This window comes from Carassius auratus, chromosome 16 (genome assembly GCF_003368295.1).
Source record: "Carassius auratus strain Wakin chromosome 16, ASM336829v1, whole genome shotgun sequence".
Classification (NCBI taxonomy): domain Eukaryota; kingdom Metazoa; phylum Chordata; class Actinopteri; order Cypriniformes; family Cyprinidae; genus Carassius; species Carassius auratus.
Window position 1 is genome coordinate 3,108,350 of NC_039258.1, and position 27,500 is coordinate 3,135,849.

General features: G+C 34.4%; 2 protein-coding genes across 7 annotated transcripts in view; one reads left to right on the top strand and one right to left on the bottom strand.

The window, feature by feature from the left end:
• Positions 1-7,160: 7,160 nt before the first annotated feature.
• Positions 7,161-15,940, top strand: atp6v1c1a (ATPase H+ transporting V1 subunit C1a). Of its 3 annotated transcripts, XM_026283356.1 has the most exons (13): positions 7,162-7,327; positions 7,810-7,969; positions 10,621-10,688; positions 11,775-11,860; positions 11,939-12,033; positions 12,215-12,306; positions 12,689-12,787; positions 13,095-13,163; positions 14,232-14,324; positions 14,401-14,494; positions 14,576-14,673; positions 15,443-15,569; positions 15,647-15,940. In XM_026283356.1, exons 2-13 carry the CDS (start codon positions 7,838-7,840, stop codon positions 15,743-15,745), a joined length of 1,152 nt encoding a protein of 383 aa, XP_026139141.1. In that variant the 5' UTR covers positions 7,162-7,327; positions 7,810-7,837; the 3' UTR covers positions 15,746-15,940. The 3 variants fall into 3 exon arrangements, with proteins under 3 accessions (XP_026139139.1, XP_026139141.1, XP_026139140.1); XM_026283354.1 differs by having other exon boundaries at positions 7,161-7,327; positions 14,401-14,673; XM_026283355.1 differs by having other exon boundaries at positions 11,775-12,033.
• A 6,455-nt stretch (positions 15,941-22,395) lies between these two features.
• Positions 22,396-27,500, bottom strand: part of spire1b (spire-type actin nucleation factor 1b) — a 19,044-nt gene continuing 13,939 nt past the window's right edge. For all 4 annotated transcript variants that reach the window (XM_026283359.1, XM_026283358.1, XM_026283360.1 and 1 more), the window contains 8 exons: positions 26,591-26,739; positions 26,413-26,506; positions 25,402-25,544; positions 24,089-24,226; positions 23,438-23,508; positions 23,312-23,339; positions 23,038-23,186; positions 22,396-22,966 (listed from right to left, as the gene is read on the bottom strand). In XM_026283359.1, coding sequence (XP_026139144.1) covers positions 22,708-22,966; positions 23,038-23,186; positions 23,312-23,339; positions 23,438-23,508; positions 24,089-24,226; positions 25,402-25,544; positions 26,413-26,506; positions 26,591-26,739 — 1,031 coding nt within the window. In that variant the 3' untranslated portion in view covers positions 22,396-22,707. The remainder of the gene's footprint in view (positions 22,967-23,037; positions 23,187-23,311; positions 23,340-23,437; positions 23,509-24,088; positions 24,227-25,401; positions 25,545-26,412; positions 26,507-26,590; positions 26,740-27,500) is intronic.

Sequence of the window (27,500 nt, forward strand, 5' to 3'; positions counted from 1 at the left end):
TTGCCTGCCATATGCAATAATACTGCTGTTGAGCAACAGGAATTCTCCTGAGCTTCAAGGCCCTAAATACAATACAACATAAAGGAACTCTCCAACAACCTAAAGTATTTCAGATAATCTGATCTGAATCTTAGAAAACAAAGGACATTCTTGTAACAATAAAATTGTGAAATTTTCCAGTGAAAGTAATGAGATCATTAAGTGACTGGAAATATCAACAGTATTGCATCACAGGAAAGACTGCGCTAGTTGCCACACTTTTTAGTCGAGTGAATATTTTTCATGCAGTTTATTTTTAGACACAAACCTAAAGTGATATATCCAGACGCATATTTACTGCATTCATGCAGCTCACCTTTACGTGATTCTCCATCAATCATGTTTTTGTGTCTCAAATCCGATCCTCAGGATCTTTTGAGGAGCGTTTGTTTCCAGAAGCTTAACTTTCACTGTTCCTCAGCGGAGGAATGATCTTCACAAGCCTCCAGAACATCTCACATCTTGATTTCTTCAGCTCTCAATCACTGTGTTATATGTGCAGATCACTAACATCTCGTCTTACTGAGACACATTACTGGAGATATAGAGTTAAAACTGATATTTAGATGAGTTTATGTCAGTACCTTTATAAATAGTGTTATAAAGATCTCATTGATTTACATTACAAGCATCAGAATTACATCACTTTTTAGCCATATTAATATCAGCATCTGCACCAAAATGCATATTTTTGCTTAGTTTATGTTTTTCCTCAATATTCTCACTATATCAGACTATATAAAACCTGATGTATCAAATATGATACTCCAAAAAAAAAAAAAAAGGTTTTACAGGGTTAAGATACTTTTTAACAGTAATTAGAAGGCACAAAATGCTGGTTTGAGCTAGTTGTATTGTTAAAGATGAAGTAAATGGAAAAGAAATGGAAACTACTTTATGCTTTACTATACATTTCATTTTTATCTGTTAAAAACACGTGAAGGTCATTGCCAGCAGGCTAAATGGATAGACAGTGAGTTTATTATAACTAAAACAATAGAGCTTATCTTTTGTTTTCCATCACTGTCTGTCACCTTTTATCTCTCCACCCAGCACACAAATGAACTCACCCATTTCCTTGACCCCCTTTCAATAAATATTCACCCTTATCCTGACAAAGAGAACATCAGTTGGATTTTATCTCTGTGGAATTTGATTAGTCTGCTTGTGGACGATGTATCAGTTTGAGAAAAATGTGGGCTAACAAAAAATGTTCATATGACTAAAGAAGATTGTAAGTCATATTGACTACCCCAGGGCTATTCGAATCTTGCCCTGGACGGCCAGTGCAATGCAAAGTTTAGCTCCAACCCTCCAGGGCAAGATTTGTATAGGCCTGGACTACAGTTACATGTCAATTTGTAGTCTCACAAATGTTTACATCTCACAATTCTGACTTTATATCTCACAATTCTGAGTTTATATCTCCCAATTCTCGCTTTATATCTCCCAATTCTCGCTTTATATCTCCCAATTCTCGCTTTATATCTCCCAATTCTCGCTTTATATCTCCCAATTCTGACTTTATATCTCCCAATTCTGACTTTATATCTCCCAATTCTGACTTTATATCTCCCAATTCTGACTTTATATCTCGCAATTCTGACTTTATATCTCCCAATTCTCGCTTTATATCTCCCAATTCTGACTTTATATCTCCCAATTCTGACTTTATATCTCCCAATTCTGACTTTATATCTCATAATACTGAGTTTATATCTCCCAATTCTGACTTTACATCTCCCAATTCTGACTTTACATCTCCCAATTCTGACTTTACATCTCCCAATTCTGACTTTATATCTCCCAATTCTCGCTTTATATCTCCCAATTCTGACTTTATATCTCCCAATTCTGACTTTATATCTCCCAATTCTGACTTTATATCTCCCAATTCTGACTTTATATCTCCCAATTCTGACTTCATATCTCCCAATTCTGACTTTATATCTCCCAATTCTGACTTTATATCTCCCAATTCTGACTTCATATCTCCCAATTCTGATTTTATATCTCCCAATTCTGACTTTATATCTCCCAATTCTGACTTTATATCTCCCAATTCTGACTTTATATCTCCCAATTCTGACTTTATATCTCCCAATTCTGACTTTATATCTCCTAATTCTGACTTTATATCTCGCAATTCTGACTTTATATCTCCTAATTCTGACTTTATATCTCCCAATTCTGACTTTATATCTCCCAATTCTGACTTTATATCTCCCAATTCTGACTTTATATCTCCCAATTCTGACTTCATATCTCCCAATTCTGACTTTATATCTCCCAATTCTGACTTTATATCTCCCAATTCTGACTTTATATCTCGCAATTCTGACTTTATATCTCATAATACTGAGTTTATATCTCCTAATTCTGAGTTTATATCTCCCAATTCTGACTTTATATCTCGCAATTCTGACTTTATATCTCCCAATTCTGACTTCATATCTCCCAATTCTGACTTCATATCTCCCAATTCTGACTTTATATCTCCCAATTCTGACTTCATATCTCCCAATTCTGACTTTATATCTCCCAATTCTGACTTCATATCTCGCAATTCTGACTTTATATCTCCCAATTCTGACTTTATATCTCGCAATTCTGACTTTATATCTCCCAATTCTGACTTTATATCTCCCAATTCTGACTTTATATCTCCCTATTCTCGCTTTATATCTCCCAATTCTGACTTTATATCTCCCAATATATCTCGCAATTCTGACTTTATATCTCGCGATTCTGACTTTATATCTCGCGATTCTGACTTTATATCTCGCAATTCTGACTTTATATCTCGCAATTCTGACTTTATATCTCGCAATTCTGACTTTATATCTCCCAATTCTGACTTCATATCTCGCAATTCTGACTTTATATCTCGCAATTCTGACTTTATATCTCCCAATTCTGACTTCATATCTCGCAATTCTGACTTTATATCTCCCAATTCTGACTTTATATCTCGCAATTCTGACTTTATATCTCCCAATTCTGACTTCATATCTCGCAATTCTGACTTTATATCTCCCGATTCTGACTTTATATCTCCCGATTCTGACTTTATATCTCCCGATTCTGACTTTATATCTCGCAATTCTGACTTTATATCTCCCAATTCTGACTTCATATCTCGCGATTCTGACTTTATATCTCGCAATTCTGACTTTATATCTCCCAATTCTGACTTCATATCTCGCAATTCTGACTTCATATCTCGCAATTCTGACTTCATATCTCGCAATTCTGACTTTATATCTCCCAATTCTGACTTCATATCTCGCAATTCTGACTTCATATCTCGCAATTCTGACTTTATATCTCCCAATTCTGACTTCATATCTCGCAATTCTGACTTTATATCTCGCAATTCTGACTTTATATCTCCCAATTCTGACTTCATATCTCGCAATTCTGACTTCATATCTCGCAATTCTGACTTTATATCTCCCAATTCTGACTTCATATCTCGCAATTCTGACTTCATATCTCGCAATTCTGACTTTATATCTCGCAATTCTGACTTTATATCTCCCAATTCTGACTTCATATCTCGCAATTCTGACTTCATATCTCACAATTCTGACTTTATATCTCGCAATTCTGACTTTATATCTCCCAATTCTGACTTCATATCTCGCAATTCTGACTTTATATCTCCCTATTCTCGCTTTATATCTCCCAATTCTGACTTTATATCTCCCAATATATCTCGCAATTCTGACTTTATATCTCCCAATTCTGACTTCATATCTCGCAATTCTAACTTCATATCTCGCAATTCTGACTTTATATCTCCCAATTCTGACTTCATATCTCGCAATTCTGACTTTATATCTCGCAATTCTGACTTTATATCTCCCAATTCTGACTTCATATCTCGCAATTCTGACTTCATATCTCGCAATTCTGACTTTATATCTCGCAATTCTGACTTTATATCTCCCAATTCTGACTTCATATCTCGCAATTCTGACTTTATATCTCCCTATTCTCGCTTTATATCTCCCAATTCTGACTTTATATCTCCCAATATATCTCGCAATTCTGACTTTATATCTCGCGATTCTGACTTTATATCTCGCGATTCTGACTTTATATCTCGCAATTCTGACTTTATATCTCGCAATTCTGACTTTATATCTCGCAATTCTGACTTTATATCTCCCAATTCTGACTTCATATCTCGCAATTCTGACTTTATATCTCGCAATTCTGACTTTATATCTCCCAATTCTGACTTTATATCTCGCAATTCTGACTTTATATTTCCCGATTCTGACTTTACATTTCACGATTCTCACAGTCTCTTCTGACTTTTTTTTTTCTCTGAATTCTGAGTTTAAATCTCGCAACTCCATCAAGGAATAAAAAATAAAAAACGTAATTAAGACTTTTCTTCTGCAATTCTGATTTTATAGCACACAATCTGCTTTAGTTTTTTTTTTTTTAAACAAAATATGATAATAATATAGCAGCATGTTGAGAAAGAACGATGAGTAAATAATTTAGAAAATTTACGTTTTGGAGATGGAGATGTTCCACTAATGACAAAATTTTTTTATAATCAAAGGACCTATTAATTTTGGAAATCATTTCTAAATCACCTTGCTATCCTTTTGTGTTCTCCAAGTTGTGTATTTGCATGTTTAACTAAGGAAATGGATGCAAGGGTTATAACAAAAAGCTTGGGACAAATTGGAACCCTGGACTCTGGGCTGGACGCCCCTAGAGACTAAACAAGCCATGTTTCTTATTCCCCAGGCGCTCGGGCCGGCAGACGGGTGACTGATTAGAACACGCGTGCCCAGACATGTCCCCATCGGTCTGGCCGTCGGCCCGTCAGCGGGCAGCCCACCCTGGTGTTTGATCTGGGGGTTTGGCTCCAGCCTGTCCCGGCATTGTATCCCAAACAATGCACCCCAGACCTACTGAACTCCATAAACATATCCCTTTGTGGGCTTTTCCTCGAACTCAGGGTGGGGGACACCGGCTGCCAGGAAGAGGGACTCCTATCCAAAAAAAGACTGTGCCGCTGTGCCTCCCTCGCTGGCTGCTGACTGGGCATTCCTCCCTTTAACCTCCAGGGACAAGTCAGCTTCATGAACTCACAGGCCACTGGATCATAAAAGTGTGCAACTGCATGATAAACAAAGTTAGTGGTCAGCTGTTTATTCTACATATAAATGTATATGTAGAAATATATATTACATTTTTTGTTGTTGTTATATTTATATGATTTATATTTATATCATATTTATATCTTCTGTACAATTATTAATTTTGTTTTAGTTTTTTATATGTATTATCTATCTATCTATCTATATATATATATATATATATTATATATATATATATATATATATATATATAGATAGATAGATAATATATATAGAAAAACACACACACAGTATACTTTACATATATATATATATATATATATATATATATATATATATATATATATATATATATATATATATATATATATATATATATGTGTGTGTGTGTGTGTGTGTGTGTGTGTGTGTCTGTTTATATATATATATATATATATATATATATATATATATATTATATATATATATATATTATATATTGTATATTAAACATATACATATTTACAAATTAGTTAGAGTTAGTTAGATAACTAAAATCAGTAACTGGAAATAAATAAAAAATAAAACTGAACTAGCACAAAAAAAATAAACAAACAAAACCTTAATAGCAGAATAGCAATATACAAAAGTATAAATGACAAAAGCACATAAAAAATTACTAATTAATTAACCATTATATAAAAATAATGCAAAATTTGAATTAATGAATAAAATATGGATAAAAACTGTAACAGTGCACAAAAATATTACTTTTATTATGTAAATGTATACATATATACATTATATTATGGTGTTCCCATAATGCAATGGAAAATCTACATGACAAAAAACACTTGAACCTCCCTGAATTAAGTTTTTTTACCTATAATTTTTCTAAATATAGTGTATTTGTTAACTACGGTAGCTCAGTAGTGCAAAACAAATGTAGTGTTCTCAAGCAAATAAAATCTGATTTTAAGTAAACATAAAAAAAATAGATACATACATTTTTATTTATTTTTTGAGGAATGGAAATCCAAAGAGATTTGGGCTACTGTTCTTTTTAGATGAGAATTAAAATCTGCTATTACATAGAGAGTTTTTCGAGATCTTCAGTGCACTGTTAATATTTACAATACAATGATTAGAGCCATTCCAGTTACTTTAGAGAATAATGGTTAAAGAAGATATTGTGAATTCCAAAAGTTCCCCAGAATTGAGGCAACTTTCCATTGAAGTTTATGATTTTTGTGAGAAAAATTAAACTAACAGAGTTATTAAATTAATTATCCAAACTAGATGAGAATATGTGTTTAAAGATTTTTATATGGTGGAAATAAAAAAATAAAAACTAGAAAAAAAATATTTTTCTTTCCCCATTCCTCAAAAAGAGCTCCTCCAAAAAGTTTCACGACTCTAATGAATTTTAAGAATGAAATTAAATTTTGCTGTAAATAATTTTGTTTTTTTGTGTGAAACATGCCTCAGATCATGTTTTCTTTTTGAGTAATATGCTACAACCTTTTTGGAGAGAGATGCTAAACTGGTTATGGTCCGAGGATGCTGAACTCCCATCTAGTCCGGTTTGGTATTTTTCTCAAAAACAAAGATTTTGAATTTGTTATTAATTCCCTATTATGTTTTGAGACCTTTTTATTCACAAGTATAGACGGTAGAAAAATCTAATCCCAACTTTATTCAATGGTCTAATGAGGTAAAACTATTATACAAATCTTTAAAATTGGTTGACTTCTCTCTTGGATTTGTAGATTTAATTTAAAAGCCCATTTTGTTCTATTTCATTTTTGAAGCATGTCATGTATTTATTAGTTTTATTTTGAAGATTTATTTTTTCTTCTCTTTTTTTGATTTTGGTTATGTTCAAACAAAGCTGAATAAAATGCGTTACATTCTGAAAAAGTGATTTTGTACCTTGTTTGGTTGTAAATATATATATATAGTGGAGAAAGATGCTGCAATAATGACTCCAGGTCTCCAGGTGTCGCTGTCGCCCGAAGTTGCGCATGCGCAGATCACAGCAGCCGATCAGCTGACCGTGAGAGAAGCCTTTGGAAACACTGGAGTGTCATTATGAATATCAAATCCTAAAACTGCTCCTTTGAAAATTACTGAGTCAAATCTGCCAAGTAATCGTCGCGTAATCTCGTTCACGTTGAAATCAGGTAAGCTCTGTCTGAGAAAATACCGTTTTAAAGGCTGTTTGTGTGCTGTATCGTCTGCAGATTTAGCTGTATTTGCTAGTGTGGATTATAGCGGTCTCGGGTTCATCTCATGTTTATGATATGATGCTTTGAAGCATCTGCAGCCTGATATAAAATCATAATCAGTAACAGCTCCAGAGCATCAAACATCTGATATCTGATGAGAATATGACTCTGGTCGCTTTCTGTCTATTCAAGGTCAGTCTAATGCTTCAACTCGTGACTGTCATTCATTCATTTTGAGGAAATGATTCAATCAAGTCTAAAACTAACATGATCTTTGACATTGATGTGCACTGATTTATGTGTTCAGACATTGAAAATATATTGTTCTCATATAACATGACAATTTATTTATAGTTAAGATTTGAATGTCTGTAAACAGTAGAGTAGATCTTTGGCTTTTACATTTAATTGAGTGTATTAATGTCTTTCTGTATTAGACTCTCCATTTGTCGCTCCTCCGCAGCCATGACCGAGTTTTGGTTGATTTCTGCTCCTGGAGAGAAGACCTGTCAGCAGACATGGGACAAACTAATGACGGCCACGACTCGTGCCAACAACCTCTCCACCAACAACAAGTTCAACATTCCCGACCTCAAGGTCACATCAGTTCCTCTTCCTCTTTTATCAGTCTGAGCTGAGCAGCGTTTCCAGCTCTGGCATTAATGATTTCTCCTTTATTGGTATTTTCTGTAAAACGCACTGTTGTTTTCAATGGGGCTCCAAAAAATGAGTTTGCTTTCTCCATTGGGAAACAAATATTTAGCTATAACTTATAAACCTTTAAAGACCAACCTACTGTGAATTCCAAGATCAACGGTTCATGGGTCAAAGACGTTAAGATGTCCGCATCAAAAGAAATGTACAAAAGTGATTTTGTGTCCATAGAAAGCACATTAATTGTAAGTAAAATGTCTACTTTTAAGGTTTTAAAATAAGTTTTTAGAGAATAAAATGTCAAAATTTGGTTGAAATAATGTTACATTGTCATTCAGTGTAACATAATATTTATGCATAAATTCAAACAACTTATTCTGACGTGTACATATTAAAATATCTAAAAGAGTAATGGAGCATACTAAATTTGATTGTGTTTTAAATTAGTGAAAAATTCTTACTGACAAATGGGCAAAACCTAGGATAGTGGCAAATGTTAAAAATGTAAAATTACAACTCATTAGTATTTGGGGTGAAAGTAATTAGTCTTTTAATATGTCATAAATAGATTTTTGTTGTAAATATGCCTGACAGGATTGTTACACTGAATGACATTTTACTGGGTGTCTTCTGTAAATCAGGGGAAAATGTATGATATTTATTTTTTGCTCAGAAAAACAAAAACAAAATTGCAATTAAATAAAACAGAAAACTTTTTGCATTTTTGGGGGGGAAAACTACAACAGTTTAAAGCGGTATTACACTTTTTTTTTTATGCTTAAACACTTTTTCGTCTTTGACCCACATGCTTTTCTTGAAACCATCCATTCACTTATTTAAGAAAACAAACAAATCCTGTTCAACAGCTGAATTTTGTGATGAAAACTACATTACCCATGATGCTGTTCAGAAAATTCCAACAATGAATGGTTTCAAGGCGAGCAAATTGCATTAAATGACTCTTTAGCTCCGCCCACTCCCATGAAGCACATTTGTTGTAATGATATAATCAAGTCAGTCTTGCTATCAACATATTTAAACATTTGCGTTTGTGTGTGTGTGTATATATATATGCATATTTTGCAATAAATTAGTTTCTTTAGATACAATCAACAACTCTTAATTAATAGTTTAGAAAAAAATACGGTAACATTTTATTTTGATGGTCCATTTAACACATTCTGTTAAAGGGATAGTTCCCCCAAAAATTAAAATTAGATGTTTGTCTTCTTTCTTCAGGGAATCCAAGATGCAGGTGACTTTGTTTCTTCAGTAGAACACAAACTGAGATTTTTAGCTCAAACCGTTGCAATCTGTCAGTCTTATAATGTAAGTGTATGGGAATCAAGACTAAAACATACAGTAAAACAAAAAAACATACACAAACAAAGCCAAATTAAACCCCGCGGCTCGTGACGATACATTGATGAGTAACAATCGAGGAAGCGCTGTACAGTTTAAAAAAGGCATTTGTGCATCAGAGGTAAAGAAATTATATAAATACTGTTCAGTTTCTTGCAAAGACTAATGGTTTTCTGTCTTTACACATCAGTATATCGTCATGAGCTGCAGGGTTTAATTGGATTTAGTTTGTTTGTTTTGTTTTATTGTATGTTTTAGCCATGATTCCCATCCACTTGCATTATATGACCAACAGACTACAGCGTTTTGAGCTAAAATCTCAGTTTGTGTCCTACTGAAGTAACAAAGTCACCTACATCTAAAGAAGATAAACATCAAATTTTCATTTTTGGGAGAACTGTCCCTTTAACTATAAGTACCGTTGCACCTACATGTCAACTAACTCACATTAGAAAGAAAGTCTTCTTAATATCTGCTGACTCTTTATTGTCATGGTCTCCAAACAGATCTTCTACTGACTTTAAGTAACTTTGCAAGTACATGTCATTATTCTAACCCTAACCTACCAGTCTACTAATACTCTCCAACACTCTAATGAGAATTAGTGCACGTATAGGTGCAATGTGTGTTAAATGGACCATCAAAATGAAGTGAAATCAAAAATACTTCCAGATCCAATGCTGCTGATGAAGTGGATGGGTGCCTTTGAGTCTTATTGCGATCTCAGTTTCAAAACTCGTGTTTGGCGATGGCGATGTTTGGATAAGACACATGCCTTTGGTGTGAGAGATCCGGGTTCGAATCCACTGTGAGACACCAATGTGTTCCTGAGCAAGACACTTAACCCCTAGTTGCTCCAGAGGCGTGCGACCTCTGACATCTCGCTTTGGATAAAAGCGTCAGCTAAATGAATAAATGTAAAACTCTCAACACAACAATTTTTTTGCATCATTTAACGTGTTCACAGTATCCTTATGTGGTATTTTGCATGCACGATTCCTCTAATTGCAACTAAAATAAGCCTTTTTCAGAGCAAATGCATAAGTCTTGTCCTGTTGCCCAGGGTCCAGTGACCAATCACCTTCCGGCTGACAGGATGAGAACAGAGGCGGCGCCACTCTAAGCTCTACGTCTCTACGGGCCGATGCTGATCAAATCCAGCCTGGCTGTGTTTGTTTTGCTTCATTATACCGGATGGTGATCAAAGTGTTTCTCTTCTCTAAACGCTGCAGGTCGGGACATTAGATGTCCTGGTGGGGCTGTCTGATGAGCTGGCCAAACTGGACGCTTTTGTCGAGAGGTAAACCTGGTTTTATTTTTGTTAATTTTTTTTACCTTCAGCTCCACAGTTCCAATGTAAACGTTTACAGTTTCATGCAAAATGAATATTTACAATGTGTGGTTGTTTTAAAGATATTTTTGTGTTTAATTACATGCTATGGGTGGTTGCAAGGGTGCTTTCTGTCCCAAATAAACAGGTGGATCTTGATTCCCAAATGTATGATTACACAGTAACAAAGACACCTTAAAATAAAATGTAACACATTTTTTGAAGTGGTAAATAAAACAAGGATTAGTGGAGTATGTTTTATTAGAAACAACAAGAGTAATATACTTCAAAATGTCACATTTAATCTATTTACATTTATTTGTATTTGCTTGTAAAAAGTCATTTCTGAATGAAAATAGTTTCTATACAAAGGTTTTTCAGTGTAGTAATAGTAATGCTCGACTACAATACTCATTTTAAGGCCTTTCTGCATAAAAGAATCAAATATCTTGCAGATTTGATTTGTTGTGTTTTCAGTTTTCAAGAATTCAGTCAAAACTCCTTACATTTGTTTGTTTTTTTACTTTTGTGTGATGAGGAATCTCATAGAGGTGAGGTTCTGCAGAATTTACCCTAAATTAGCTATTAGCAATTTGGTGCCTTCTTGAGATCATTTTTAAATTGCATGACTTATAGCTTGTTCTTTAGATGTGACTCTTATTTTTTTCCTGTTCATTTAGATTCAAAAATGTTCATCAGTTTAAGTTTTGCCTTAGAGCTTTGATAAAAGATGGTTAAACTTAAAGCGTGCTTAGATAATGACTTCCTGTCAGCCTTATGTTATTTTATCAGAACAGCAGGAATAAATCCTGAGTTGCATGCACCAAACCATATGTCTATATTTCCTGTATTTTATTTTTGCTTGGTTTGGTCAGAATATTCACACATTTTTAAAAAGCGTTATTGAGATGTCATCAGGTTTCTTGAACATCTCAGTGTTCCTGAATCTTCCGATATGTGTGATGTTTTGATGACTTCTGTGTCTTGGAGAACGTCCAATCGTTGTACATTGGAGAGGGTTTTTTCAGAGGGCTGTGATGTCTTTTTCGTTCACAGTGTGGTGAAGAAGGTGGCTCAGTACATGGCTGACGTGTTGGAGGACAGTCGAGATAAAGTCCAGGAGAACCTGCTGGCTAATGGAGGTGAGAGGCGTATGATAATGATCAGGAGCTGTCGTCGGTTTCGTTGCATTAATACTCGTTTTCTTTGTTGCGTTTTAGTCGATCTGGTCACCTACGTCACAAGATTTCAGTGGGACATGGCCAAATACCCTATCAAACAATCCTTGAAGAACATTTCTGAGATTGTATCCAAGGCAAGTGATCACATCCAACCATTTCTATGTGAATTGTGGGAATAAAATCTGCAATGACCTTACTTTTAGCACTCGTTGCTGAGAGTTAAAGTAATTGCAACATTCACAATGTTTATATCACTCGTTGGTAATATTTGTGCATATTTGATATAAATCTCAGCCTTATTTATTATTGATACAGCAAGTCTCACAGATTGACAATGACCTGAAGGCTCGAGCGTCAGCCTACAACAACCTGAAGGGAAACTTACAGAACCTAGAGAGGAAGAATGCGTGAGTAAATATTTCAGATATTATTTAAAGAGGTTTTATTTCAGATTTATTCATTTAGATAGTAACCTGGACACCATTGATTTGTTCTAGTGCATTGCTTTTTTTTCTTTCCAATTAAGTTGAATAAGTTCTGAATATTTGATGCAACACTTTTTTTTTATAATGGAGAATTCCATTTTATTTTTTCATGGAACACAAGAAAGAAAAAAAAAGATTATTCACAGAGCTCTTTTCCAGATAACAGTTTATACATCTAAACCCCCCCCAAAATGTAGTCCAACACAGTTATGATTTCAGTGTTTGGGTGAACTACTCCTTTGAGAAAAACATGGTTCGGGAAGCATTTCCCAGTCAAGCGGTGTGATTTTTGTGGTTTCATCAGAGGGAGTCTGCTGACCAGGAGTTTGGCAGATATTGTCAAGAAAGAAGACTTTGTGCTTGATTCGGAGTACCTCATTACTATGCTGGTGGTGGTACCAAAGTAAGTGGCATACTCCAAATTTGGAATCCTGGCGATTTTTCAGATTTTATCGATGAATTCAAATGATGTAATGTTTCGCTAAAATGTTATATTAAAGGGTAAATGTTACAGCTTTGAGAAAAGTATGATTCGATATGACAATTTAAAAAAAAATTTTTTTTTTTTAGATTTTACTTTTTGTCATCGCCCAGCCCTAGTTCCCACACTCAGATATTAGCCACTCTGAACATATTTTTGGATGCACACAAGCCTGTTGTGTTAAAGTTTTCTCATGCACATACTGACGGCAAGTTTTCTAACCCTTCAGAACTAATTATGCTGACTGGCAGCGCACTTACGAGACTCTTTCAGAAATGGTGGTGCCACGATCTACAAAGTAAGAAACTTACAAAAAAAATTTTTCATTCTGGAAGTGTCTTGTTTGTCTAATGAATCATGCACCTGGATACAAACCACAGAACACTAATGCTAATAAGAACATGCCTTGTTTTGCCTTTAGATAATGGAATTATTCATTTTAATAGTGTCATATAGGTGTTATTTGTTTTAAAAGGTGTTTAATAATAAATAAAAAAAAGCAATAAATGGGATTTGGGGAAAGCTGACATACAAAAATGATTTGTTAGCAACAGCTGATATTCTAGGGAAGTCAATGTGTCTGATTGTCCTCTGGTTGAGAAGGACATGTTTAGTGGCATGCTGGGTACTGAGGAAACCAATGAATTAATGCAGCAGAACAAACAGACACCATTTACCAAGTGTCTTTAGTGTAAAATGATTAATGTAGTAATGTAGTAACGTAAAGTGTTAGTAGAGTGTTTTTGTTTTTGATTGAATTACTGTTTTGAATTTTTTTACTTTAATGAATATAATTTATAGGTAGCCCAAAAGTTACTACTATGATGTGTGAATGTTGTGCAATTCCAATATTTTTAATGCATAAGAGAAATTAGAAATATTTTCTTGCAAAATAGAATTCTTATTTATTTTGAGTGAAATATGACTGGGACATTTGTCTCCCTCCAGCACAAAACCAGTCTGAAGTCTCTGTGGTATTTTTGTAGCAATAGCCAAAAATACATTGTATGTTGATCTTTTATGCCAAAAATCATTAGGATATTAAGTAAAGATCATGTTCCATCAAGATATTTAGTACATTTCCTACCGTAAATTTATCATAACTTAATTTTTGATTAGTAATATGCATTGCTAAGAACTTCATTTAAACAACTTTAAAGATGATTTTCTCAATATTTAGGTTTTTTTGCTCCCTCAGATTCCAGATTTTCAAAGAGTTGTATCTCAGACAAATATTGACCGATCCTAATAAACCAGACATCAATGGAGAGATGATTTAAATGGACTTATGACTGGTTTTGTGGTCACATTTGAGGTTCTCTCTGCTAGCCAATACTCTATATAGTGTTATTCTTCTTCTCGGCAGTTTGCTTTTTGAGGACCAGGAGAGCGGCCTGTTTAGCGTCACGCTCTTCAGAAAGGCCATCGATGATTTCCGACTCAAGGCCAGGGAAAACAAGTAAACAGCCGATTTCCAAGAGAATAACCAGTTTAAGAATCTTAATGCCTTGGTCATCCCAGTGTCTGCTTTCCAGGTTCATGCTCCGGGACTTCCAGTACAACGAGGAGGAATTGAAAGCAGATAAGGAGGAGATGACCAGACTCTCGACTGACAAGAAAAAGCAGTTTGTATGTCTCTTCAGAGCAGCTGGTATGTTACTTCATCACTGTTGGATGTTATTAACTGGTTCGTACATGTGTCGTCTGCAGGGTCCACTTGTTCGATGGCTGAAGGTGAACTTCAGCGAGGCTTTCATTGCTTGGATCCATATCAAGGCTCTGAGGGTCTTTGTGGAATCAGTGTTGAGGTAGAGACACAATATATGGTCTATATTTAGGTTATAAGAGAGAGCTTGTGTCATGAGGAATCAAACTTTTCTTGGATTTTTTTTTTTTCAAAATAAGAGTTCAGTGAAATAAAAGTTCATACCGCGTTTATTGAAATTGAAAAAATGTCTCATTCTAGACGAATACATGAACCGTTTGAACGCGTCATCATTTGTTTGGTAAATTTGTTATCATATGAGATGGACCAATAGAAAAACTAGATTTAAAACTAAAATAATATTTGTTATTTACATTTCATTGTCCATAAACTCAATAGAAATAAATAACTCTAGAGATGACCATTTTGATAAATAGGCTATGTGGACTATATTACATATTAATTCTATTTTTACTTAACCCATCATCTTCATGATTTAATGTTTAATGATTAATAAATTAAAGTAAATACGTTTTTATTAAGCTACAAATTTGAATATTTCAACAAAAAAATTGAAGTAGAAACGTAATTGTTGTTTAAAAGTGCAATTTCAGTGTTGATTATTACATTTATTTGATTCATAAATGTATTATTAAAATGGTTTTGATTTTATGCTTAACAAAAACTCAGTATCGTTAAAAAATAATTTTGGTGTTATAATTTAAATAGAATTACACGCACTCAATTAAAAATGGGTTTCGGTTTCGAACAAGTGCATCTTTTACATTTTTGGATATTGCTTTGGCCCAGAATTTTCACACGAGTGAATCACTCATTTAAATGTATATATTTTGTAAATTCTAAATAAACAGATATGGATTGCCGGTGAACTTCCAAGCGATGCTGCTACAGCCCAACAAGAAGAACATGAAGAAGCTGAGGGAGGTTCTGAACGATCTTTACAAGCATCTGGACAGCAGTGCAGCTGCCATTATCGACGTAAGTTTACTTTTGGACGTTTTGGTGATGTGTGGTTTCAATACAAGGAATTATTTGTCCTCTTTTTCCTGTTCCAGCAAACTACCATGGATATCCCTGGCTTGAACCTCAGTCAGCAGGAATACTATCCCTATGTGTACTACAAAATCGACTGCAACCTGCTGGACTTCAAATAGAAGAACCGCTTTTAACCACGTGCCCCTCCTTTTGTTTTGTCTCTGTGAATAAATCGAAGTTAAATTAAACTGTATCTCGCTTGTTCTAGTCACCCCGCCATGCATGCTCATTCATGTTCAGAGATACTTCTCTATTGTGGTTCAATCAGGAGAGTATCTATATCTGCCGCCCCTAGTATTTTGTTTACATTTTTTTTTAAAGAATGTTATTGTGTTATCATATGTGCAGGTGTATGAAATTATGCGTTTTAAGTCATTCCACTCATGTTTTGTGATGTGTAGTAGTTGCATCAGATGTTAGTGATAGATATTATTGTCTGTGTTTTTAACCTTTATTCATAAAATGAATCAGTGGTCCATTTAAACGAACGAAATGATAGAAAAAAAGTGTTACAAAGATGCAATGTAAATGTGATGTTATGTACATTTGGTGTTTAAAGAGTTATATGTGCGAAATTACTGTGTCATGGAACCAATATATAAAATTATTAAAAGTACATAAAAAAATGTGTGATGTATTGTTTGTAAGACACATTTACAAGCTTTATATATATATATATATATATATATATATATATATATATATATATATATATATATATAAAATAATTTTATTATTATTTTACATTTGCATTTACAGCAGGCAAATCAAAATTTAAAGTGTAAATTAATTAAGGAAAGAAGGAAAATTGCAATTAACTAATTTTTCATTAAATTTTGAACGTTTTAACAATGTAAGTTAAGGTGAGGGACTTTTAAAAGTATTAATGCAGCTTTAAAAGTATATATTTATTCAAAACAAAAGCAAACAAACATTAAATGCCTCCGTAATTATCTCTGCAACATATAATGGAATCTACATTCAAAGAAGAACAAACGCTATAAAAATATTTAACATTTAAGTAAGGTATTTTGAATTATTTGTTAAATTGGTTTTAAGAATGTCATCAATCCCATATATTTTGTCAAAGCCAGATGCCTTTTAGTTTCTTATTTAAGCTATCGATTTTCTTAATTTTGTCACCCCGTTTTGGAAAAAAAATATGAGGAATATCCCGAAGTAAAAAGCAGTATTATTTTTGCGGAAGCATATTAAAAGAATAGATTACTCAAAAAGAAAGTTCTGTCGTTATTTACTCACCCTCATGTGGGTCCTTGTGCTGATTTTGGATACAAAAGGAAGATGTTGGTTGTAGCTGTCAAGTTTTAAGTAATTGTTCAGGTAACGTTAATCTTCTTTCCCTCCGTGTTTTAAATCTGGCGCCTTTTTGGTTTGCGCGCGACAGTCGTTTAAGCAAGCAGTCGCTCAACACCATATAAGGAGAAGAGGACACTGCGCAAACATCATTGGTTCTTGTGTGTATTTGAATATAAATAAAATCCAAATGAAATATAAATTAATATTTGAATATAAATTAAAACATTCAATATCAATTAAATAGATGTTAGAAATAAAAAAATAGTAAAATTCCCCCTATATCTGTTTGAAATATTGAAAATAAGGCGTGAATGAAACCTCATGATTTGCGATCCCCAAACTGACTCAAATGATTCGCCAATCCGCTCCGAACTCTCGAATTGATTCAAATGATCCGCGAACCCGCTCCAAACTCCCAAACTGACTCAAATGATTCGCGATCCCCATAACTGACTCAAATGATTCGCGACCCGGCTACGAACGGCTACAAACTCCCGAACTCATTCAAATGATTCGCGATCCCCAAACTGACTCAAATGATTCGCGATCCCCATAACTGACTCAAATGATTCGCGATCCCGCTACGAACTCCCGAACTGATTCAAATGATTCGCGATCCCCATAACTGATTCAAATGATTCGCGATCCCCAAACTGACTCAAATGATTCGCGAACCTGCTTTGAACTACCGAACTGACTCAAATGGTTTGTGATCCCCAAACTGACTCAAATGATTCGCGAACCCGCTTTGAACTCCCGAACTGACTCAAATGATTCGCGATCCCCGCTCCGAACTCCCAAACTGACTCAAATGATTCGCGATCCCGCTACGAACTCCCGAACTGATTCAAATGATTCGCGATCCAGCTACGAACTCCCGAACTGATTCAAATGATTCGCGATCCCGCTACGAACTCCCAAACTGACTCAGATGATTCGCGATCCCGCTACGAACTACCAAACTGACTCAAATGATTCGCGATCCAGCTACGAACTCCCGAACTGATTCAAATGATTCGCGATCCCGCTACGAACTCCCAAACTGACTCAGATGATTCGCGATCCCGCTACGAACTCCCGAACTGATTCAAATGATTCGCAATCCCCAAACTGACTCAAATGATTCGCGAATCCGCTTTGAACTCCCGAACTGATTCAAATGATTTGCGATCCCCAAACTCTAATAATTTACAAAGTATTAATATACTGTAATATGTTTGTTGTTGTTGTTGTTGCTATAAAAACAGACTCAAGCTATCAATAGCCTTTAAAATGGACTAAAATGTATTATTTAAAAAAATTATGGGGCAATAATTATTGGTTAATAATAACATTGTTAAAATACATAATGTAGGCAAATACAAAATAAACAATTTATGTACATGTTATTACAAATGCCCTGTGATTGCTGCTGTTACACTTACAGGACGATCACATCCTTGTTTAGGCTACTGACCAAACATTTAATTCAAATATTCACTATAGATGACACAGGCTTTATAATTTCTTCAACAAAAAACGTGCATATCACAACCCTTACAAAAATAAACCATGGTTTTATCATAGTAAAACTGCTTAATTTCCTTTTGCATGATTTCTGAATGCTTGAGACTATAAAATAAATTAGAGTTATAATAAAGTTATAGCCACAGGTAAATGTCAAGAGCTATAATTGTGATTTGTAAATAATACAATTTATTCATTTAGTTTTTTATTTGATTAAAATTCTATTTTCACCCCTATAGTAGGTGTTTTTTTCATCATCATATTTGAGGAAGGGGGGCACAACAATAAATCCGGCTTATGGGAACCCTTAAGGTGTTGTTATACACGTCTCTGGGAATGTGTGCTCTACTACACACACACACACACACACACACACACTGAAGCACACGTGAGGATTTCACCATTTCATTTGATAAAACTATCGTCATTCATTCGTATCGTATACACAGACTGACAGAAACGACAATGTCTTTACGACAACCTGTCAAAATAAAATCTCGGTATAACTTGAAGAAACTCAAACAGAAATATAATACTATTGCACAGTAGAGTATGATATACTTCAAGTATTAACATACTTGATATGCTATACGTCCTATTAGCTAATAATAATATTTAATGAAAAAAGAAACTCTGGTTACAACTCACCAAAATAAAAGTTTGGTCTAACTCAAAAGAAATTATGTAATAAATTGCTTATTAAAATATACTTAAAAAAAGATCTACTAAAACATTATTTTAAAGGAATATCACACAAGTTTTCATAGAAGTTTTAATTTAAGCTTGCCAAAAAAATAACACCATATTTTTCAAAAACAATTCCTAAAAGTACATTTGTATTTGTGCCTATAATGTTTATTTATTGATTATTATTGTCAGCTAATAAAACCTATGCTTCAGGAACCATATTCATATAACATCTAAGGCTAAATGTAGCTCTTGACTGGTTGAGTTAGATGATGATTAACACTTAACTGTAGAAAATCAGTTGAGTCTCCCCAGCTGGAAATGTCATTGGCTGTTAAAATCTTGTGTTTCTTATAATAAATTGACATATTGATAACACTGAATCTTTTATAATGTTCTTAATGACATGTGGATGCATACTGTATGCATTAGTGAGTGTGGGGGGCTTATGGGGTATCGTCACTTATTCTTTATATGAACTGTTTCAAATGCAAGACATTGATTGCATGAGATTAAGTTTGTAAATGATAGTCTGTGTCCTTTTGTAGTGTGCACATATATTTATCATCAATCTGTGATAACTGATTCAGTATATATACGTCTGCCATATGTTGCCACCCCTCAAAAATTCCTGCCCCCTTCTCGCCACCCCATCAATATTTTTCTAGATCCGCCCCTGACCACAATTAAAACAATTTATACTCAAATGTCAAAAAAGTTACTCGAACCGATGAACAGCACTAATAAAGCCCCATTCTTACAGATCATTAACTAAAAAAAGTTGGTTTAGGGTTTAGTTACTCTTTAAATATGAAGCAGATATTTTAGAGTAGCTTCACTCTATAATGAATGACTTTCTATTCACAGTTTAACGATTTTTTATTATTTTTATTCCATTGATCATCATTGGCTGAGAAAAAAAAAAAAGATTTAAAATAAAATCCACAGCCCTGTTTCACATGCATACACATTGCAGCTGCTTTTTTTATTTACACTTTTATTTACTTGTTCTTCATTTCCATGACCTCAATGATAAGTCTTATGATGCTCCAACATGTCAAGAGTTTAACAAAAATATACAGCATTTGTGCAGATGTTAAAATACACGTGCAGTTAGACTGCAAACAGACAGGATTTGGGACTTGATGGATATATTACAATGCTTAAGAAGGCAATGTTTCTAAGGCAAATTAATAATCGTTCAAAAATAATCATGAGACTTTTGAGATAATAAAACATCTATACACTCAGCTAATGAATAAGACTAACAACATCCTCATCCACTCATTCACATATCAGCCTTGCTTCCTTTCAGATCAAATTATTTAAGCAAAAAGGCAACTTTACAAGATCCTACAATAATTTAACAAGCATAAATTCAATGCTTTCTAAAAAAAAATAAAAAAAATAATAACAGTTACATTATCAGATGAATAAAAAAAACAAAAGAGTAAAAACAATTAGCAAAACTATTGAACATAACAAAAAAAAAAAAAGCATTATATAAGCTGTTCTGAACATAAAAACACATATGCAATCCACAGATTGAAAATAAAGTTAATAATTTCTTTTTGTTGTTGATAAAAAACAGCTATTTGACACTTGATGTCTTGGCAAAAATCCCTTAAAAACAAATAATGAAACAACACAATACTTCATTGTCCAAACGCCAAATCTATTCAAAATCACTACATTTTTATAACAAGATTTTGGAGCCTTCATCATCAAAAATAATTAAAAATCTGACAGACATGATTAAGCGCTGTGTAGTCGAAGGGTATTACTTGACATATAAAACTAATATAAATTATGTAAAAAGTAAAGATTACAAAAAAATAAATGCAACTTTAATGTTTAGTAAATCAGCCTCATCATGCCTTCAATACATAAAACAGGGTGCATAACTTGCAGGAGCATAATTATCCTCAATTACTAGAAATCAATCAGCACATAGGCATTATATACAGTCAAATCTCACCTAGATATGAGTGATGTGAGCTATATATATATATATAGCCAACGTCATAATATGAAAGTCACGAATAAAAAACAATATCTATCTAGACAGATGTGGTTTGGTTGAGTGATGTGTTGTGCTTATTGTTTTAATATGAATGGGAATACATTTGAGACATTTACACATTTTAAGTCAACTTGATCTCAAAACGAACTCTTTTGCATGTTCCCGGTCTTTTTGTGAATAGAGTCTTGGTCTATGTTGAAGTTTTTATGTTGAATATTCTGGTTGCAAGTCACAAGACTAGGAAGATTGTAAATAAATGAATATTCATTGCCCAGCCATATTGTCATATTAAAAAAGTAGCCTACATCAGACTGTGAAAGCCATTTCATGTTGTCTTCAACAATTACAAGGCTTTTCACATCGCGATTAAACCAGGGTTATTTTTTTATTCTAAACCCTGGGAAAGGAACGTTATATTCATTGCTCGATGTTAAACCGCTTTTGCGCAGGTGCCAAACTTTCGCAGTTTAAAACAATTGTGTTAAAATATTAGCTACGCCTAAAAACAAATGACATTCATTCACGTCAATCACGGAAACATCACGCGTTTTGTGAACGTCTGTAGGCGGACACGCGCAAGGCTAAAACTATTTCGTCCAATCAGCAAGACTGACACGGCAGATATGCAAATCAGAACGTTACCCCGGGGTTCAGAAATGTACAGCAGTGTTGCCACGTCTGCAGTTTTCCCGCGGAAATGTTCTACTTTATCACTGTTCCCGCGAGTTAAAGCGACCCTGATAATGTGATATTTAGCTCCTGGAATGTGACTTTTACCAGGGGAACCCTGCCAAAAACGTGTATTTTATCCCTGGAACACATTTTAATGAGGAGCGCTGATTTAATGTAAATCGTGAAAGAAAAGGATTACATTTAGGTTTGTCCCAGAGTTGACTAGGCTATTTCAAGTTTGGAAAAGCCTAATGAGAAATAATTTTAATTAGTTTAGGTGCAGTAATGTTTACAGTGGCTGAGACTAATTTGGCAGCAAAATCCAGTAAGAATCCATGCGATTGGAAGTTTCTCATGAGGGCAAAAATGCACAAGCAGATTTTGATCGTTTAAAAAAGCCCTGAACTCTGAAAAAAATCAACCTACTACTACAAACTACGAATTAATTCTATATTATTCTCTATTAGTTCCTCCGTTTTAATTAAAATAGAGAGAACAAATTAAAACAACATGGCCACAATTTAAAAAAAATGAAAGAACAACTTAAAAAACCATGATAACAAATTCTTATTTAGCTACATTGAGAGAAAATATTAATAAACCGAGGGCATGAATAAATACATTAATGTCCTTTTTGAGTGTTTTTGACCAGAATTTACCGTGCAGACCAAGAGAAAGCTGATTGGTTTGAAAGAAACACATTGGTTCATATGATTGACTATAGGCAGATGTCAATATGTAAGCACATATCTACAGCACAGAATAAAAACAACCCATGTTGTGTGTGTGGAAGAACTGCTACACATCCATAAGAGTTTATTGGCCCTGACCCGTCCGAATCTACAAGCATCCAGCATCCAGACCCATCGGCGGCGTCTACACCTCATTGATAGTTCGCTCAGAAGGCCGGTATTCTGCGCTTGTCTCGGACGCCATGATTAAGGACTGCGTCTTGTGTTTCCAGCGCGCTCTCTTGTTGGCCAGAGACAGGCTGTGCTTGCTGGAGGCGATGATGTCGGAGATGAACTTCTTGCAGTCGACGCAGACCTCCATGGTGCTCCAGTCCTCCATCAGCTCTTTCGGGAGCTCCATGTCCTCCTGAGACGAGGACGACTGCCGCGTGTGCTTAGATAATCTTAGAGAGATAGAGACAGTGAATATAAGCATCGGAGCAGCAGAGAGCCGCTGTATTCTGGGTTATTTTACCTGGACACTGTGCGCTGTAGGCTGGCTCGATGCTGGCTCGTACTGGGCTTCTCTGGCTTTCGGCTGGATGCGTCCCGTTTCAGACTCGATGTGGACGGACCCAGAGAGTAAATTGGGAGACTTCCATAAGGCTTTGATGGGAGGCGCATCTGAAGCCATAGAAAATAAATTTTTAGTCCCATTGTGACCGTGCAAACGGAGTCACGTTGAACTCGCCACAAATAGTTTAAAACATTTAATAAAGTTACGAGAAGGAGTTCAGTTCAAGACTTACTTTTTTACAGCATTGTGAACAGACAGGCCTGCGGAAGTCATGAAAAAGATGATACAGCACCACTACTTTCTATTAAATATCTAAAAACAAGCCAGATGAATTGTCGAACGGCAGGTTATTTCTTACCTTTTACAAAACTGACAGGTGTAGGACCAGGTGAAGAAGGAAAACCGTTTGGTTCGGCAGCAGAAGCACAGCTGGGAAAAGAGAAATGTGCACAATGTATTTGCTATGACTAAATGAAAATCAAAGCAAAATAAATGTGACAATGATTTTGAAACACTTTTTATTTCTCCAGTAGGTTTCCTAAAGATTGAATCGTTAGCTTAAGACAGAAATGTGTTAATGCTGTCTGATTTGAGTTAAGTTCAACACAAATATACACACTATATTTCATAAAAATGTTTAATATTAATACAATGTATATTATAAATTTTCTATTTGAATATATAGTAAACTGTAATTTATTTCTGTGATCACAGCTGTATTTTCATTGTCTTCAGTGTCACATGATCTTCACAAATCATTCTAATATTCTGATTTGCTGCCCAAGAAAATCAACAGAAAGCTCATTTATTTGAAACGGAAATCTTTTCTGAAATCATAAATGTCTTTAATGCGTCCTTGCTGAATACAAATATGAATTTCTTTAAAAATGTATATTTTTAATGCATATTTTGGCATGCATTAATCCTTTTCCATCTATCTGTATGATTGCAATGCCTGTTCTGTTGACGTGCTGCTTCTGAAAGGTTGCTCTATATGAGCCGTTCTCACCTTCCCCTTCTTCATGGCATTGTAGATATCTTTGTACTGCTGGAACTTCTCCAGTTCGGCTTTGACCAAAACCTGCCGAATGTGCATCACCTCCTCCACGGTCAGAGCCAGACACTCCACCGGGAAACAAAACTCCTCCTGTCCAGACACAACGGCCAGACATCAGCGGAGAACAATGCACATCTCACCACACATAATGCTTTGTTCTTGGTTCTTGTCAACAGTGATCATTATTATTAGGGATTTATTAAAAAGCATGGATTTTCTATCCTTATAGGGTTCAGTTCAAACAACATGTAAAAGAGAATTTTGCATCTGATGACGAGCCACTTTAAGAAAAGCAACATAAATGTTTATATCAAATTTTCCTGTTGCGATAAATTTCTAATGCTTTTATCACGGTATACATTATTATCACGATATTTAGTTTGAAAAAAGTGCTAAAAATACACTATCACAGGTTAAATAACTTATTTCTTATAACAAAAATAACTGAACATTTAAATACAATAAAGCAATACGGAAAAAGATATAAAGGTTTTGCACAGATTTAAGTGCAAAAGACGTATAAAGACCCATAGGTATCACTTTACAATAACACCTCATTAGTTAACCATTAACTAGTTATTAATCTTTGTTAAAAAATACAAGTTTTAGTTCATGTTTAGATTTTAACAGCGTGTTATTAAATATTGGAATTACTGAGATGAATGAATGTTCAGAAGAATTATTCATCTGCAGTTTATGTTCATTAATGATTTAACTGAGGTTAACTAATGAAGCTCTAATGTAAAGTGTGAACGAACGATAAAGAATCAAAACACTTTCAAACAACATCTAGGGCATGTTGTAGTCCAGATTAAAAAGAAAAATAAAAAGTTATAAATAACTTAAGTCTGAATATTTAAGTATTTGGCACACCATAGTGAATTTAGTTTATTTAAAATGATTGAAATATGTTGAGTATGTGAGCAGCTGCTTTATTTATGGGGTTTCCAGGGTAAGGGCTGCGTTTTCTGCAGTTTAGCGCCATCTGCTGTCAGAGAGTGAATCTGCTTCTCATGGCAGCATACGGCGCTGTTGTGCATCTGGACCAGTTGATGGGAAAGGTATTCTTAAAATGCATTCCAAATTCGGAATATTTTGTAATATATATATGCCCACGATAAAAATACCATGCATATTCATAATACCGGCACATGTTTAGATGTAAACTGTAAATGGACGAGGTCTTTAATGTTGCATTATCCTAATGACTTAAATCTTCAGACTGAAAATCGTGGATGAATGTCACTGGTTACTTCCTCACTCACTAGGGATCTGGAGCTGTGTCTGGAGGGCGGCAGGAAGTGACGCACACTGGTGGGCGTCTCCTTCTCGATGGAGTGGCGGCGCTGGGCTTGCTGACGTCTCTCCGGCTGCGGCGTGGACGAGATGGGCAGGAACATGGGCGGAGCTGAGAGAGAGGACCACAGACACTCATTATTTAACACTGATATCAGTAAAACTGGCAGCGGCGGGCACGCTCTGCAGTATGAGTCAACTCACAGAAGAAACGTAAGATTTAAATGACCTCTAGTTTCACTGTGAATAGCTACCTCTGAAAATACAGGTCTGAAATTTAGTTTGCAAGAAAGTAAAACAGGTCATAAAACATTTATTGCCAGTCGGCTTGAGCTACAGCAGAGCTATAACATAATAAATGCTTTAAATCAGTTTGTGAAAATGATAATCTGGACCCAGACATAAAGCAGATTCCTACATTATTCTTCTAATTTCACGAATACTCAGAAACTAATTTTTTAATGAAATTTAAATATTGATTATTTATTTATTTTAAATTAAATGTAAAAGAGAAAAGAGGATTAGGTAATATGAGCAGTGCTATTTAAGTATTATTTATAAATATTAATATTTTAAATTAGTTTTTTTTTTCAGTTTTAATTGTATTTTTTATATTGGAAATATAACATTTTAGATTTAATGTATTTTTATTTCAGTTTTAGTAAATTAGTCATTTGCTTTTTTATTTTGTTAAATATTTATATTTAGCTTTAATTTATTTTGGTTTTTATTTTAGTCATTTTAGTATTTCAACAATTTTAATTTTAGTTTATTTTATTTATTTATTTTTACTGTAAATTTAAGCTTTTCATCTAATATCTTTTTACTTTACCAAGAAAAAATGTTAATAATTTAGAATTAAATTAAATTTAATAATAATAAAAAAAAATAATAATAGGAAATACAATTTTTTGTTTTGTTTTACTAAACATTAATAATACAGCTTCATAAACATATATATATATATAAATGTAAATCACTTTTCTTGCCCAGGACGGATTCTGGCGATGTGTCGTCCACCATGGATGTGGAGATGCTGGAGCAACTGGCTGACCTTTGACCTACAGTCTCATCCTGAGCGAGAGAGCACATCAGAAGACAGCTGAGGACTTACACCAACAGTATATGACCAGTAACAATGTGCCTAATAATCCTCACGTCTGAATCAGAGCTGTCCAGTTCAGACAGAGTCGGAGCTTGAAGTCTTTTCCTCTGAAAGCCGCTGGAGACGTTCTGCTGAAGAGACACGCCATTGGCCAACGACAGCGTGCTGGAGGCCTTCCTCGCCCCGTCTGAGGAGCACACATCTGTACCAAACAGCACACAACACTCACATAAAGAGCAAAAAGTGTGTTTTACCAAAAAAAGGGATTTATTTGGACAGAATTATCATTGTACTATATCATATCTGCAGTACTGATTTGACTAATTTTATGCTGATCCCAAAAATAGTGGCTTTTACTCTTTCACATCACAAAATATGACGCATTTCGTAGCATTTTTGTTTCGACAAGCATTTGTATGGTGAGGAATCTGCAGAAAAAGTCATGATTTTGTCTTCATGATTTACAATTATCTGTTCAATTCTTTGACTTTTTGATGCTAATAATTTCACAAGTGCATTAAAACTAAAACCGTATTTTCCGGACTATAAGACACACTTTTTTTCAAAGTTTGGCTGGTCCTGCGACTTATAGTCAGGTGCGACTTATTTATCAAAATTAATTTGACATGAACCAAGAGAAATTAACCAAGAGTTCACATTACCGTCTCCAGCCGCCAGAGGGCGCTCTATGCTGCTCAGTGCTCCTGTAGTCTACACTGAAGACATAAAGCGCCCTCTCGTGGCTGGAGACGGTAATGTGAACTCTTGGTTCTAAATAAATGCGACTTATAGTCCAGTGCGACTTATATATGTTTTTTTTCCTCATCATGACGTATTTTTGGACTGATGCGACTTATACTCAGGTGCGACTTACAGTCCAAAAAATACGGTATATATATAAAAAAAAAAAAAAATCTTCATTATAGTTTTGCGGAAAAAATGATGTGCTGTGATATTTTTGAA

Excerpts from the sequence above, each read along its gene's own strand:
- atp6v1c1a (XM_026283354.1), top strand. The coding sequence starts at position 7,838 with ATGACCGAGTTTTGGTTGATTTCTGCTCCTGGAGAGAAGACCTGTCAG. Across the intron at positions 12,307-12,688 it reads AACCTAGAGAGGAAGAATGC|AGGGAGTCTGCTGACCAGGA; the intron begins GTGAGTAAATAT and ends TGGTTTCATCAG. Across the intron at positions 14,325-14,400 it reads CTCAAGGCCAGGGAAAACAA|GTTCATGCTCCGGGACTTCC; the intron begins GTAAACAGCCGA and ends TCTGCTTTCCAG.